A 17,962-nucleotide genomic window follows, 5' to 3' on the forward strand; every position below is an offset into this window, starting at 1 on the left:
TTCGCATATACTTGTTAGAGGCTCTTGGCGCAGGGCCGGATACCGAGATTGGCAGAGTGAAGTTTTCATATTGTTGAAGTGTTGTTGCCGGGGAATTATTCCATTCACTAGGTGCCGCTAAATGGAGAGCGGTCCTGAAATGTGTTGCTCAAGCGCACACCCCGAGAGTCGAACCAGTGCCGCGTGATCTTGAGCCCGGCGAGTAGCTGAGCTAACGGGGCGGACAAAGGTGTCTTAAACATGATAGCTAGCTTGCATTAGCTTTGTTTTAATGATGGCACATTAGAAAATGGACAGAATAGTTCAAATATTGCAGAACTGGGCTCTAGATTTTTTTAATGAATTCTTAAAATTTGAACAATTCTTCATCTACAATAAGGTAGGCTATGACTCAAAATGCAAATGTAAAACCCATGTGATTTTCTCCATTTTCTGTGGAAAAAAATCAAATGAACAGCAAAATATTCATTTGAACTACCGTACTGAATCTGACAAATAAATATGTTATCTTTTTTATTTGTCACTTTTGCTACATAGGCTTATTATCATCTAAGAAGATGTAATAATTGTTTAAACTTAAAAATCTACTGGCACTTTAATTACTTCCTTACTAAACATGTCCTCTCTTTGGGTGATGAAGATATGGTAGGCCTAGCCTACGGTGAATGTATTTATATAGCCTAGCTGAAGGTCAGGGCCTTTATGACATTGTTACTATGAGAGAGAAGACATCCGAAATCCTCCGATCTCATTACCTAAAAACAAGGGATGAGGATGATGAAGAGTCACAAAAGAGAGAAATAATTAAAACTGCGGCAAGGCTCATCAAAAATGATGTTCCATCTGTTAATAATCACTATCCAAGCACAGACGCACTCAGTAATAATAATAGTAATCGTGTTTTATGTGCGCCCATTGCGATACATAACATACAGTAACACTGCGATCACAGATGCGATACAACAGACGACAGGAAGCATCGAAGTGACATATAGTCTTCGAGTCAGCTGCTCCCCTTATTTTGGCTTGCCATTAAGTGTCTTTGCCGAGACACAGCCGCGTGCTCTGGATCGGTGTCAAACCCACGTCCTTTCGAACATCGCGCAGACGTTCTCACCACTCGGCTACGCAACCGACACTCAATCTCGGTCCTGCTCTAATGTAGCCCACTTGCCTGAAACTTTGCGAACACTGTTGAGTTCCTTATCTGTAGGAAAAGACACAAAGCAAAAGGCTGCAAGTATTGGCCAAGCAGTCGTTCTCACCACTCGACCGACCAGATCTTCAGACCACAAGCGGTGATTGCACCATTGCAAATTGGTCTTGCTGTTCAAGGACATCATTTGTACAGGTCGAGATTTCTTGTTGATACTTTACACAATATGGGATATTGTTCTTCTTACGCAGAAGTCCTGAGGTTTAAAAAGAATGCAGCTGATTGTGTAGCGTCAGAATCCATTGTTCCAGAGAATATAGACCTACTCGAAAGCACAATGTTATTTGCAGCTGACAATGTTGATCATAATATTATCACCCTGGATGGGAAGGGGACTTTCCACGGGATGGGAATGATTGCTGCCTTGACACCAGGTCAGAAAGCAAACCGTGTGATTCTAAGGCACAACATACCACAAAACATCACAGAGAAGACTAGGATTGAAATCATGCAACTCCGTTTTGCCAATGAAGCGCAGAAGACATCACTGGCTGGTTATGTACTTTTTTCTCAGGATCAAACCCTGAGTAATATTGTGAATGGTGTTGTGGCCGAGGATAACGTTAATGTACATGAACAAACAAAAAAATGATCGACCTAATCGATCAGTAAAACACTTCGGGGTAGCCTACAGGCAGCGAAGTGGTCAATGCCCCAGGGGGTGCTGATGTTCCGATTGTGAAGGCTACTGTTCTTAGTGCAGTGTCACACTCGACAACGTTGATTGGAGAAGACACAGATCTGTTGGTCCTGCTTCTTCATTGTGCGCAACAAGTGGACTAAACAAAGATCTATATTTCCGTTCCGACAAGGAAAATGCTGACAACGTATATCATATAAACGAACTAAAAATGGTGATGGGTGAAGAATTATGTTCCCAGTTACTTTTTCTACATGCCTATACACTGGATGTGACACAACATCAAGAATCTTTGGTGTGGGTAAGAAAATCTGTCTTTCACAAGCTGGTAAAGGGTGATGCTACTATGAAAGACTGTGCCGATTAGCCTACTTCCTTCTTCCAAAGCAAACAGCAGCATTCATTGTGAACAAAGATTGTCAAGCGATGGCTGTGTTTTTGGGGGCACGCGGACGGATTTCCTCTTGTCATTGCACTACAGAGCAACCTACTAAGAAAAAAAGTAGTCTCTTCCCAATCATTTGTGACACCAGAACGCCTACCACCTACTGAGTCATCAACAAAATTTCACTGGTTAAGGGTTTACTACCAAATAATGATCTGGCTAGGACAGGAGAGTGATATGGAAACTTGCAGATGGGGTTGGGAACTGGAAGGCAATCAGTTTGTGACAACAGAGTGGGACATGAATGCGGACCCAGAATACCTCTTATAGATTATCCACTACACAACTGCCTGAAGCAATGCCAGGTGTAGCTGTAGGCAGAATAATCTACCCTGTACCTCAGCATGTAGACAGTGCAACTTGATGCCTGTGATAATACGTACAATCAGTCATTACTGGATGAAGATGATGACCAGGACTTATAAGCAACTGAATGTAAATAACTTAATAAGTGGTCTGCATTCTTGTACTGCCAGTGTTTCACTATTGGCTTTGTTTCATATAAGTTTTTCTATTAAACTAATTAGTTAATTTCATTTTGAATTGTTTTAATGAATTCCTTACCACCTTAAACCTAGGGATAGACGCCAGAATTAGAGCTCTAGCATGAATGTTAAGTGAATTATTGTCATCATAGGCCTACTGTTTTGGAGTCCATCTTGAAAATGACAACTTTCGGTGCTCTGATTCTCCTACATTTTTGATGTATTATTCTTGATGATAAATACTAAAAAAAAACGTTGGAAACCTTTTGTAGGAATTTTTTGGGATCAAACCATATATTGATCTGACTATAAGTGAACAAAATTATAGTTTTTAGAACTATTAGCCTATGCATTAGCGTAAGCTATTATATAATATTTTGTTAATGTCACTTCATTAAAGTCAAATATAGTTCTTACTGAGTACTTGCTTATTAATTGTGAGAATGGTAATATCATATTTTAAAGAAGCCGTAGTATGACGATACTTCGGAAAAATATTCAAGTTTTGTTTATCCGCCAATTTGAGAAAAAATAGCGGATAACTTTTTTTCACCAAAAGGTTTTCACGGGGATTGTTTTTGGTCAATGTACATAATCAACAGAAACAATGTGCAAAGTTTCAGCTTTACACCAATTAAGTCAAGGTTCGGCCTTTTTTTTTTCGCTTCAACGACTGGACTACAGGTGGTAGTGTGACAATTGAAATCTCCAGCATATACGTACATAGTCTACAGGGCGCCAGAAGCATAGGTATTAGGGCGGGTCACGAAATCACTTTTTTTTGATATTCACCTGCCTCATACGGATTTTGATAGATAGACACCTAAAGGTGTTATATACAAAATTTCAGCTCATTTGAACAATGGTTTGGGATGAGGAAATCGCGTATAAAAATTGCAAAATTGGGTAAAAATGCGAAATTTTAGATTATGTTCAATCTATATTTTTCAAGTGAAATTTATTTGCTATGGCCTTATACTTGTTTTTCAGACAGTTATGGACTTGCTGAAGTAAGTTAGAGCTGCAGAGATTGCACTTTATTGTTTATTGTAGTAGTATCAAACATTGAGTTTGTTCCAAAAATTGCAAAAAAACGCAAAATTTTGAATTATATTCAATCTATATTTTTCAAGCGAAATGCGTTTGCTGTGGTCTTATACTTATTTTATAAGACAGTTCTAGAATTACTGAAGATAGTTGTAGCTGCAGAGATTACATTTTATTATTTATTGCAGTAGTATTAACATTGAATTTTTGTCGAAAATCTACTTCTATGATCGTGGAACAACACTATTTACTAATTATAATTTTGTATTGATCAGATTTATTAATGTCTAATTATTAAGTAATTCCACATGAAATAATACCTACAAAACTGTATGAACGGAAATGCCAAGAACTCCAAGAAGTACAAGATATAAAGTTTGTCATATTGTCGGACCATCTAAGCCACTTGCACTGGCTGAACTGCCTACACTAAGAGATGTTTTTAATTACTTAAATCTTTTGAAAGAGAGATGTGTCGGGAATTTTAATGAGATAAAGGAAATTGAAAATATCATTCAACCCATTAAGAATATGTTTATCAAGGCTGGTTCCAACATACCTCTCAAGGATGATAAATCCATTCGGAATAAATTGGTACGTCACATTAAAGATTATAGCAGTTTGAAGAGAAAAAGTCTAACCGCAAAGAAGAAGAAATTGTTTATGGAACGATTAGATAGAATTGTAGATATCATCAAATGTAATTGTCCGATTTGGCTTTGTAGTGATTACGGTTGCAAATACAAGGCTCACACAAGATGCAAATGTGCAACAGATGCTAAACTCCAATTAGTAGACCTTCATTTTGTTATGGATCAAAGACTAAGAAATTCTGATAGACCTAGCAGCTATCAGATACAGAATATTCACCGTGCTGAAACATCACATCTACAAAAAAAAATTATTCTAAAGCTGTGGAATGATCACGTCAATTTGTTTGTTTGTTTTTGTTTTATTATCTTTATCCTGCATTGCGGGAAAGCGGACTTGAGCGCTATGCATCGGTGTACGCCTTCGGACATACACCTTACCCACGCTGCAGCCGACGGCAATGTCTGTTTCTGGTTGTCTACTCTATTTATGACTTAAATTTGGTACTACCTATTACTCGAAATCGATCACTGGGTAGAGGCAATTATCGTAAAGTTCTTGCCCAGAGAAACAACGCAGGCTCTCGACTGCGAGCCCAACGCGCTAACCACTCGGCCACTGCTGCCAAACGCAGGCATATAATAACGAGGCTATTGATAGTTTTTCTGACTCATCAAGTTTGGCATCAGTTGTGAATTCAGAATCAGAACATGAAGCAGATTTTCCAACAGCATCACAGAGTGAAGAAAAAAAGAGATTTGGCATTTCGAATCGCGCCACAGCAGCCATCTGTACTGCGCTCCTTGTTGATTTGGGCGTGGTCCAATAACTGATGATGCTGGGCTTCCACTTCCAGAATTACCTGGCGATGTTGTTAAAGATTTATCATGCGACCAAAAATATTTATACGAGATCACACGCACCATTACAACGGGACAAATTTCACCACATAAGTTATTAAATCAAAAATTGGGTTACTAAATCATGCTCGCTGGCTTACACTTGCATCCAGGGTTTGTCGTTTGTATATAAGTCAACACAATTTGAATGAAAAATCTAGTGAGAATCTTCTACACTCAGTTAACTTCATTGTAACAAATTATGCTCCATTGTGGTTTAGGATCAAATGTCAGCCACTCGACAAAGATGCTCTGTGCCATATATTTGAATCACTGCAAAGAGTTAAACTGCTTCCAGAAAAAATTCAAAACATTGTAAACCCTTATATGCAAAGAAATGCATACAGTGCCAATAGCGAGAACCACTTCTGGCAATGATCGCTGACAATGACCCAATAATACGAGGAAAAGCGGTCGATACTATAAGAAGGATAGGCTACGTGGTCAAAATAGATTTGGGGATGACAGGGTGAGACAGTTCAATGTACCAACGCTCAATTTTAAAGCGGAGGATTATACCGAACTGGGAAAATCCAACGAAACCAGTTTTAACAACGGAGCTTGGATCATTTCAGTTGGAAAAAATTAGAAAGGTTCCATTACTGTTTGGTAAAATTGCGAATCACACCCAGTCAATTGAAAGGGCTATTAAGATTGTTAAAGAAGCAAGCAAAACCGTTTCTGGATTTAGAAGAAGAGAGGAAATGATTCTTTCCCAATTGAACTCCCGAAAACTCCATGTATCATCTGAATCAAAGCAGGATTTTATGTCACTAACAATGACAGCCAACACTTGACACTCCAAAGTTTACTGTTTTTGACATTTTCGGCAAGAATTCAATTTTTAATACAGCCGCAATAAATAATAAAATGCAGTCTCCTGCAGCTATAACTATCTGCAGTGAGTCCATATCTTCCATAAATAATAATTTAAAGTCATGCTTTACTTAAAAAGTATAGATTGAAGGCAATCCAAAAGTTCGCATTTTTACTCAATTTTAGGCAAAAATTTAATTTTTAATACTACTACAATAAATATTAGAATGCAATCTCTGCAGCTCTAACTTACTTAGTAAGTCCATACCTGTCTAAAAATTAAGTATAAGACCACAGCAAACGAATTTCACTGGAAAAATATACGTAGATTAAAAATAATCTAAAATTTCGCATTTCTACCCAATTTTGCGATTTTCGGTAAAAATTAAACGCGATTTCCTCATCCCAAACCATTGTTCAAATGAGCTGAAATTTTGTATACAACAATTTTAGGTGTCTATCTATCAAAATCCTTATGAGGCAGGTGGATATTAAAAAAAGTGATTTCGTGACCCATCCTAATAGGTATGGAGGTTTGTACAGATTAATTACAGTTGTACCATTGATTGCAATGCAAAACCAGGGTGGGAGAACACTGGTCTAAATTTTATAGAATTTTTACGAGGATGCTGCTATAAGTTTGTGTATGCGTAAATTTTCCGGTGGTAATGTTCTCGTATGAACAAGAGTAACAGTGCAGAAATGAGTGAAGTGGTAAATATTAATGAATTTGGATAGATCAAATGCAACAGGCAGGAATGACAACTGGGCTGCAAAAGTGGAGGACCTTTGCTACCGAGGACAAATGCCATGACCCATCCCACTGACGATGAAACTAAAGCTAACTATTGATCACAAAACACTGTATTTTAAAAGGGCGCGTTCTTTTCATAACTGCGTCTAAATCTCTTCTATCTCTACAATCACCAAACCAGCGCTTGTTGTACACAAACAATTTGGTATGAGTTACGAGATTGCTAACTTGACGGTTCGCCTTACTCGACGTCTTGTTGAGGAAGTTGAGTAAATTAAAGTCTACTACAACTGCATGTTGTTTGATAGCCTCACACATTCGAGGACTTTGCTGCTGGTCCAATAATTAATCTGTGGCCAATCAACCCACAAGATCAACTTTGATTCAATAAAACAAGACACAACTGCATTGATTTTTGTATTTTATTTAATTATATTGTAACCGTAGGTCGTCTTTACTCCTGAAAAATAAAAAGCATCAGTTAGTTTCCGCCTCTTGTTTCAACAACTTGCAACACACAGCAATGTTTGATGCATCATAGTTAATTAGGACGAATAATGCAGTGGGAGGCCTGTGCAGCCTTTCCCAGGGAATGTTACTGGTTATAGCGACGACCCCGCCAACAGGTCTCCTCTCTATCTAGAAGTAACATCATTTACACACGTGGGAGGGATCTATTAAATCCATGTGTGCAAGTAGCAGACAACGAGTAACACTATTTCATTCCAAACATAATAAATCAATTTCCAACCAACACTGTCGGATACTGCACGACATTGGAACAGTGGCGACCTGGGTTTTTTTTTTCATTCATTGATTGATTTTTTAGCAAAATGTCCGAAAAAAATAGTCAATTCGGTCAAAATGTCCGAAAAAATATATAGTCAATTCGGCCCGGCTGTTGCAAGGTTGAGTTTCGCTGATGAACGTTGAAGAAACGTTTGTCTGTTTTAACTTTTCTCAGATAAAACACGACAACATTTCTCAGCGAAACTGAAACTTAATGTTGTAACTAGTCAGCAAGTGCAAATTTTGGTTTGTATCAGCTAATTGAAAGGAAATATTTTCATCAGAAAAAAATGAGCGAAATAAATAAAAAAATGACCGAATTTTTTCAAGTCATTTTGGACAAATGACCGAAAAGTCTCAGCGAAAAAAAACAGGGCGGATTCAGAACGTAATTTATGGGTGGGCCTAGGAAATATCTTGGTGGGCCTTCACCAATAGTGCTACGGCGGGCCAGCATACAAAAACTTAGTGCAACCGAATATATTTTACAAATGCTGTGAAATAGTGATGTCACAGACAATTCAGTGCTACTTAGTGGTTCTAGTGTTAAACATTAATATGTTTTTTTTTCATGAGTCTGATTTTGGGTGGGTCCACTGTCAATCTGGGTGGGCCTGTACCAATCAGGCCAACCCAGTAAATCCGCGTCTGCATTGGAAACGCAGAAAAAATTTGCGAAACGACTAACTAGTTTACGAAAGACCGCATCAGCTAATCGGCTGTTACGTCACAGCAATGCCGATAAAGCTTTTCCATCCGTGATAAGTTCAAGTCTTTTTGATTATGGTACAATTTTTCTAATTAGTTGGTTGGTTTGAATCTTAAGCGATTAAACTAACATTTCACCGATAAGATCCGTCCTAACGCAAGGTAATCGAATAAAATAGTGTGTTCCATCCAAAATAAGCCAACTGAGCGGTAACAGAGCATTATAAAGTCGTTGTTAATAACAACGCATGTTAAGATTGAACCAGTGATCTTGGCGATCATGCAAGTCAGAGGCCTCTCCAACGATGGCGTTTAAGTTTTCAATAAAGCCATAGATTAATATGACGTGCGTTAACTCACCTCTGGCACGTCAATCTCGTCGTCGTTAATTTGTTCGATCACGTCATGAGGGGGTTTCCCGTCTACTGTGCAACCGACACTTTGAGCAGTTCCAAGAATTTCCTGAAATGCAAGGCGTTGGATTTCATTGCTTAAAGATTAGAATGAATGACTTTTTGCTTGACTATTTGTTTTATAAAATTATTGTGCAACAACAAAAACACATTTTGTTGCCTTTGCAACTGCACCTTTGCATCAATATAACTATTAACTTATGCAACACTGTAGCTGTGCAGGTGTGGACACATTCTCAACCCTTTATTGCAAACAAGAATCATTGTGCAATACCTTCACAGTTCCCGAGAAGAATCGCGACATTGATCGTGGTCTCATGGTGCGCGCAATGTTGTAAACATCCTCGATTGTAATGTTTCCATTGTGTTTGACTGAAGATTAAACGGATATGAATTAAAGCAACTTGTGATCTATCAGCGAAACACCGAAGCAATCTAAACAAGCCTTCTATTAATAGGCAAGCTAAAAACCTCCTTTGGAAGGTAATTTGTGACTAACCAGATGAGATGTTTCGAAATAACTATCGGTCTTTAGCAAATGTACAAGAACCATTTAATGCACGATAATTTTCTTGCTGCAGGAAACACAAATGCTTCTATTAAAAGTAAACCGATGTCATTATGTTCACTAAATACTATACCAAAATTGTAACTTTGATAACGGTGTGAGTTCACCGGTGGCACAATTTCACTGTAAGAGTGTGGATAGGTTGCCAAACCCAACCAGTTAAGCTTGTCATGATAGAAGCACATTGACATTTTTGAACGTTTTGATTTTTAAAACAGCAATATTGGTAACTGCTTTTGCTACGGGCATAACTTGTCAAGGGACTTTTTAAATGTAGGTTATTAGGAAATGCTTCTAGCAAGTAGATCTACAAATGACCAATGTGCTTCTACCATCCACAAGCAACTTACTGTTCTTAACCTTCTTTCTGTCGCGAGGAGGCTCTTTCAGGGCACGAATGATGAGGGAGGCTGCCGTTGGTACAACAGTTACAGTAGCTTGCCTGTTACAAAAAGATATTAAGTTTTACAGTTGTTTCAACACTTTGATCTAAGTCATTTCTAAAAATGATAACCTGATCACTCAAAACCTACAAAAATAGTTGCATACATCTCATCAGTGTTCGGTTACTGCGATCATTGGCAATACTTGAAGTCCATTTATGGAAGATACTAACTGTGTTAAATTTTGTAAAGAAAATGATCAATTTAAAAAAAACGTCCATAAATGAGCCTTAAGCAACCACTGTACCTCACTGCGCCGTACTTTGTCATCATTTGAGATATATTAACTGTCAGTGGTACTTACTAAATTGACAACCAAACTGGAAATGGTCACAAATTTTCCAATCAAACAATATATGGATTTTCACAAACACAACTAGGCTAGAAGTTACAGTAGAATTGCAACATTGACACCTTAGATCAATTTAGCAATACACTGCAAAGCAACTATTACCTATTTTGGATTTTAAGCTGAACTGTTATTTTCAAACCCTTCCAGTCCTGTGTGGACTTAGCAATGTCATCTCCAACCTTCTTTGGACTGAGACCTAATGGGCCAATTTTTGGGGCCAAAGATGCAGTTGCTCCAACTTCTCCACCAGTAACCCGAAGGTAAACTAAACAATTAATGTTCATTTAATTTTTCTTACTAACATTCTTAAGGGATTGGTAGAAGTTGCTTTGTTGTACGATAGACAAATAAAACAAAGTTTAACATATTTTATTGGAAGTGGCTATTTTTCCACACTTAATGCCATGGTTATAATCAGGTGTTGCCAGAGTTAGGATTAAAGTTAGGAAGAGTTAAGGAAAGGGTTAGAGTTAGGAATAAGATTAGGGTTTTGATCTTTGCCCAGGACTAAAAAAAATTCCAAAATTTCAGCAGCTTTAAACTTTTCTCAAAGGCAGAATTCCTTATCTGGCAACACTATTGAGGCTAGTACTACACTATACAGTGTAAATATAGACACAGCCTATTTTATTGTATATACGGTACTAAGAAATCAAATATAATTAAAATAAACTCAAACGTTTTTGACACATACTTGTCCCCATCAGAGATTGCTTTACATTTGCAATATACAGGGTCATCAATATTTAGCGTTACAATCTATTTCATCCCCCGAGATTCTGGCTAAAGAGTTGAGAGTGTCGTATGGGACCATGTCAACTTTACTCCGAAAGGACCTGAAGATGTCTCCATTCAAGCAGGTCAAGAAACAATAACTTTCTGCTGAAGTTGTTGATAAACAACGCCAAAGATCCCAGATTCTTCTTTCCTGCATTCAGGATGGCATGCTACCAAATCTCGTTTTCAGTGATGAGAAGAAATTTGATGTTGAACATCACTTTAACACCAAAAACGATCGGGTTTGGTCGTGGGATGGTGATGAAGCATCTCAAGTGGTGACAAGGAAACAATGTGCGGCCTCAGTGATGGTCTGGGCAGCCGTGACAAAGTTCGATTAAAGTCCCCACTTTTTTGTTGACCAGGGGGTGAAATTGAACCAGCAAAACTATCAAGATGACATCCTCGTTGGCGCATTGTTGCCACGGGCCCAGAAGCACTTTCAAAAACGTCCCTGGTCTTTTCAGCAGGACTCTACACCATCACATGGGGCTAAAAAGAATCAGGAGTGGCTTTCCGAGAATGCCCCGCACTTCATTCCCAAAGAGGAATGGCTCCCGTCTTCCCCCTATCTGAATCCCCTTGATTTTGGGATCTGGTCATACCTTGAGAGCAAGGTCTCGGCCACTTACCATCAAAGTTTGGAAGCTCTGAAGGTGAAACTGCAGGAGTGGGCCAAAGTCCCTCAGAAAGTAAATTCGTGACACATGCAAGGCTTTTCCTAAACGTCTTCAACTAGTTATTGACGCAGATGGAGGACATATTGAATAATATTTTGTGTATTAACTCTCTATTGCTTTTTCTATAATAATACATTTGCAAAAATTCTAAATTTTCTTTCATTTCATAAATATAACCAATTTATGTTGTAACGATAAATACTGATGACCCTGTATATACAAAACTTAACCTATACAACTATATAAGCCTTATTATTAGCCTATAACTTCAAAATTCAACAGTTTTTTTCAACTGAATCAATGGCGCATGCGATATTTGTCAGGCTGGTATTCCTAAGGATGTTAGTTCGATACTAGAGACGTACCGATTAGAGATGTACCGATATATCGGTATCGGCATCGGTATCGGTGATATCGGCCATTTTTTGAGTATCGGTATCGGCAAAATTTGGCCGATACTGTGGCCGATACTAAACATGTAATAAAAAGGCGTTTGCTGCGAATTTTCTGCAGAAGCAAAGATATAGATTTTTTAAAGTAGTAACTAACGTCACATTGATGTAGAAAAATAAAAACCTGTTCAAATTTTTGATACCTCACACTCCCATGACTTCATGCGCACACCTTTTGGCATTGTTTGCTTACAGTGATTCTTTCACTCAAACAAAACGTTTTGTTTCAGAAGTTTTGCGTTGTTCGATTCTTAAGTTGTGAAGGAGACTCAATTTCTCCAATATTTATCATTTGTGTTTCCTTTTTACTCTCAGCAGAGGATAAAACCAGGCCAGGACTGCCCAGGTGGCGGAAATGTGTATAATTTTGCATCGTTTTTGCGTTGCTGGACGTTTGGGGGACCCGTGTAACTTGGTTCTTTTTGGTGGGCTGGTTCTGTCGGTTTGTGATTTGGTTTCCGCATTTAGTTATGGTGGACTCGCCAAGCTTGGGCAATGTCGTGGCGGAGTGGGTGGGAGCGGTGAGACTGCGAGTCCTCGCTGGGCTGGTCAATAAGTGGTCTTGTTGCACCTGGGATGGCGGCCTCGTTGTGGGGGGAGCGTTCTTCTCAGCTGTCGGCGCGGTGCTGGGCACTCACTGGTGTGGCGGGCTATTGCAATTCGCTGGCCATAGCGGTGTGGCTTCCACGCTAGCCATTTAGACCATCCAATCAACTATATGTTTCTCGGCAGCCGTTTTGCAGCAAGAATTGACATCGACAAGAATTAAAATGGCTAGTGTGGAAGCTGCACCGTTGTGGTTGGCGGGTCGCAGCTGCTCGCTGTGCTGGTGGGTGCTCGGCCTTGTGCTGGTGGCCGGGAGGGGCGCTCCTTTCTTCGCGGTGGGGTTGTCGTCTTGGGCGCGGCAGGACCGTTTTGATTGGTTTGGTGAGGATTCGTGGTCCCATTGCTTTCGTGTTGGGCCTGCTAGTTCTGCCGTGGAATTGTTTGGGCTTGGTGGGTATGTTGCAGCGAGGGGTGGAAGTTGGGTCGCGGACTGGTGGAGCCGGCTTGCTGGGGGCAGCCGGGTTGCATAGTTTTTTTGGACGTTTAGCAGCGTGGGGGCGATGCGGGATTGTGCATTTTTGCTGCCTGGGTGGTCTTGGTCTGGCAAAAGCTTTTCAACCAAACGACAAGCGCCCTTAGGTTGCATATTACTTGTCGAATAGTTTTTGTACGACTACACAAATCACTTGGTTTATATTTTACATCTTATTATCAATTATGATAGCCTATTTGGAGAGTTTGCGCAAACACTTTATTTAATTTTTAAGAAACCCCAATTATGATGTAATGTTTCTTCCCTTATACCCTAGTCCTCAATTATGGTGGCCTTTCATTACTAAAACCTACTATTATGACACAAAAATGCGGTTGAGATTGGATTCTTGAATCTTTAATAAATTATACCAATTGAAAGCTTTTTTTAATAGTTTTATGCAAATAAGGTAAAACTTAGCATTTGATATAATACCTTGCAAATACCAAAATTGCATCTTTTTGTAACACCAAAGTATCGGCCAAAATATCGGTATCAGTATCGGTATCGGCCTAAAAAAGTGATATCGGTATCGGGATCGGTATCGGCCACAATATTGGTATCGGTACATCTCTAGTACCGATACCAATATTTTAGGCGATACTTTAGTGTTACAAAAAGAAGCAATTTTGGTATTTGCAAGTAATTATACCAAATGCTAAGTTTTACCTTATTGGCATAAAACTATTAAAAAAAGCATTGAATTGGCATATTATGCCAATTCAAAGCTTTTTTTAATGTTGCGCGAATTATTTGTGTTTATTGTGTTTTTGCTTTTTGTGTCTTTCTTTTTTGCCAACAAAACAAAAAGGCAGTGGCTATTTGACCGGCTCTGGTCTTTGAATCTGAAACACTATTTGACCGGTCATGACGTCATTACATAAGTACTTTTTTCTTTTTCTCTTTCAAAGCAAAAGACGTGAAGTGCCGATATAAAGTTCTAAATTCAACACGTTTTTTTCAACTCAGTCCGTGGCGCATACGTTGCGTCTCGGGTTGCCATTCTAGAAGGGATGAGTTCGATGCTATCCGGAAGCATTGACTTTTTTCTTATTTTTTTTTATCTAAACTTTGAACCGAAGCGCATTTTTGTGATCAATTTTTAATTTGAGTAGCCTACAGCCCATTTTTTTATGTCTTTTCAAATGTGAGAAATAAAGTTAGAGTTTTTTTAATTTGCTGGAATTTGAGAATTTCTCTGGGTAATTTTCCGATCGTCATAAGTGACCGTGTTTGCTGAACGACCCTACATTTTTGCTCTCAAGTTAGTTATATTTTTTAAAGAAGTATTGTATAGGCTATAACTAACTTGAGAGCAAAAATGTAATTTTCTTTTAAAAAAAATGGACGATTGGAAAATTGGACCACTTATCACGATCGGAAAATTACCAAGAGAAATTCTCAAATTCCAGCAAATTAAAAAAACTCTAACTTTATTTCTCACATTTGAAAAGACACAAAAAATGGGCTGTAGGCTACTCAAATTAAAAATTGATCACAAAAATGCGCTTCGGTTCAAAGTTTAAATAAAAAAAAATGAAAAAAAAGTCAATGCTTCCGGATAGCATCGAACTTATAGAACTTATATTCGCGCTTCTCATCTTTTGCTTTGAAAGAGAAAAGAAAAAAAGTGACTGGAGGACAATGACGTAATGACCGGTCAAATAGTGTTTCAGATTCAAAGACCGGAGCCGGTCAAATAGCCACTGCCAAACAAAAATTAACTGAACTGAACTATAGTGATACTTGATCTTACTATTTTTGTTAGGCAGTGGCTATTTGACCGGCGCCGGTCTTTGAATCTGAAACACTATTTGACCGTCATTACGTCATTGTCCTCCAGTCACTTTTTTTCTTTTCTCTTTCAAAGCAAAAGATGAGAAGCGCGAATATAAGTTCTGAATCCAACCATTTTATTCAAGTTGTTACGTGGCACATGTGGTACGTCGCCGCTTCCTATTCTAGAGGGACTGAGTTCGATACCACCCAGAAGCGTTCTTTTTTTTTAACTAAATTTTGACCCAAAGTGCATTTTTGTAGTCAATTTTTAATTTGAGTTGCATTACATTTACATACCATTACCATTTTTTTAAAAGAAGCATTGTATATAACTAACTTGTTGAGAGCAAAAATGTATTGCTTCGTTCGGCAAACACGGTCACATCAATCAATCATTTTATTTTTCGTCATTAACGCGTCCGGGACGAAAAAGATAGCCTACTAACTACAAAAATCGAAATAGACCTACCAGCACGTTAATGAACGGAAAAAGGTGGCAAAACCTTGAAAAGTTTAAAACGTGCCTGAATTGAAAAATTATGTAGGCTATATACCGTATCAGTAGTTAGCACGGCCACAATCGGAAAATTACCCAGAGAAATTCTCAAATTCCAGCAAATTAAAAAAACTCAAACTTTATTTCTCACATTTGAAAAGACATAAAAAATAATTAAAAACTGACTACAAAAATGCACTTCGTTTCAAAATTTAGTTAAAAAAAAAATAAATAAAAAAAAAAGAACGCTTCCGGGTAGTATCGAACCCAGTCCCTCTAGAGTCGGAGGCGGCGACGTATCGCACGCGCCACGTAACAAGTTGAATAAAATGGTTGGATTTAGAACTTACCGTATATGCGCTCCTCGTCTTTTGCTTTGAAAGAGAAAAATAAAAAAGTGACTGTATAGTGACGTCATGACCGGTCAAATAGTGTTTTAGATTCAAAGACCGGCGCCGGTCAAATAGCCACTGCCTTTTTGTTACGTTTAGATGATGTCACGTCATTATGCCAATTTGAGATGTAATTTAATTCATGACGTTGTACGGATGAAAAACTTTTACAAGTTTTATTGGCCTACTCTGCTGAGAGTAAAAAAGAAACACAAATGATAAATATTGGAGAAATTTAGTCTCTTACACAACTTAAGAATCGAACAACGCAAAACTGCAGAAACAAAACGTTTTCTTTAGGTGAAAGAATCACTGTAAGCAACCAATGTTAAAACATGCGCAAGAAGTCATGGGAGTGTGACCTATCAAAGATTTGAGCAGGTTGCTATTTTTCTACATCAACGTGGCGTTAGTTACTACTTTAAAAAAATTATATCTTTGCTTCTGTAAAAAATCCGCAGCAAACACCTTTTTTACGTGTTTAGTATCGGCTACAGCATCGGCCAAATTTTGCCGATACCGATACTCAAAATCGCATGTGATTGTTAAAAATCGCATTTCCACCTTTTTCCATGTTGCAACATTTCATTCTTTCATTATGATGAAGTTATCCCCATGTTAAACAATATGGACCTCAAGATCGTATTAAATTGCTACTTCTGCGGACAATACGCTATTTCACCCCGGCTTTATTTCCGCACTTCCGCCTTTTAATCTTGCCCTTTGAAAGAGGTGAAAGAAAAAAATATGTCATGACCGGTCAAATAGTGTTTCAGATTAAAAGACTAGAGCCAGTCAAATAGCCAGCTGCCTTATTTTAATGAAAGCATTTGTTGGAGCCTGGAGCAGTGGTATTAATAAGCTCCGGGGCAAAAGCTGGAGCTAATTTATGATAAAATAAATCTCCGGAGCAACTTAACATTTACCAGTATTCCTGCTCAAAAGCCCTGGCGGACACACTACCGTACACCATTTTATGGCAGAGAATTTATACTTTTTAGTGGTGTCTTCATTTCACCACACTGTTTTTGTTAAAATAAGTCCTTTACAAAATACCGGTTTCAAATATTTTTTGGTGTTTTTTAGATGTTTTTTTAGCAGTCAATTTATTTTCATAAAACCAGACATAAGAGACTGAACTGAATGCCAGGAAAATTTAAAAACAGTTGCACTATTTCATGGCACTAAATAAATGTATAAAATCGCCTACCGTAACTAACAGCAGTCGGATCGAACTTGGGAGGCATGATATACACAGATTCACATCCAACTCAAGCAACAGTAAAAACGAAAAGAAACAATTCGGAAAAAAACACGCAAACACTCTTTCTTCTGGTAACCGCTCTTTTTTTCGAAGTTTATTTTTAATTGCAAAGTAAAAAGGAAATTAAACAATCAATCAATTTTTAGTTGAATCTGTTATTATTTCTGACCATCACAACGAAAAACAATGCATGTAGCAAAGGTATAAAAAATATTAAAAGCGATAAAACACAAAGTTTAAAACGTGATTGAGATTAAAATAAGGGGGGGGGGGAAGAACAGTCACCTTCACGCGGTCCCCCCTGTAAGTAGCATTATAAATATGCGAAACGAAGACTGCCAAAACCGAAAATCGACCCGGAGCGCTCAGCACAAGACCCCACGAGAACCGCTCTTTTCAGAGCGCGGCAGTCCCACTGTCGACAAGTACCGTCGTCCCACCATCTTACAGCTGAACGCTGAGGGCATCACATCCAGCAAGATTGATGTGATCGAGCAGCTCGCTCATAAGAACCGAGCTCTTGTCATCCTCCTCCAGGAGACCCACTGCACTTCTGCAGACAAGCTAGTAATTCCACACTATTCACTAGCTGGGTCAACCCAAAGCAGGAAACATGGCCTTGTAGCGATCCATTATTTCAACATATAAGTTTTCCTGCCTTTTACTAAAGTTTCTGTAATTTTCCGTGTAAACTGCTCCCGAAGTAAATAGAAAAAAGGGAACACAAATAAAATGGTTTGTTCGTCCTTTGACGAGAGCTCGATCACATCAAACCAGCTCAATTAGACCAGTTCAGCTCTCAGAAAAACATTAAATTGATTGTTTAATTAAAATGTAATAACTCGTGATAATGTTTCACTATCCTGTAGTTTGATTAT

General features: G+C 38.4%; 1 protein-coding gene across 1 annotated transcript; it reads right to left on the bottom strand.

The window, feature by feature from the left end:
• Positions 1-7,294: 7,294 nt before the first annotated feature.
• On the bottom strand, positions 7,295-17,161 carry LOC145771188 (large ribosomal subunit protein uL11-like). The gene is made up of 6 exons (XM_082582926.1): positions 17,031-17,161; positions 10,269-10,431; positions 9,722-9,813; positions 9,078-9,175; positions 8,751-8,852; positions 7,295-7,353 (listed from the first exon to the last, which is right to left on the bottom strand). Exons 1-6 carry the CDS (start codon positions 17,065-17,067, stop codon positions 7,348-7,350), a joined length of 498 nt encoding a protein of 165 aa, XP_082439052.1. The 5' UTR covers positions 17,068-17,161; the 3' UTR covers positions 7,295-7,347.
• Between the last annotated feature and the right edge of the window lie 801 nt (positions 17,162-17,962).

This window comes from Aplidium turbinatum, chromosome 1 (assembly GCF_918807975.1).
Source record: "Aplidium turbinatum chromosome 1, kaAplTurb1.1, whole genome shotgun sequence".
NCBI lineage: Eukaryota > Metazoa > Chordata > Ascidiacea > Aplousobranchia > Polyclinidae > Aplidium > Aplidium turbinatum.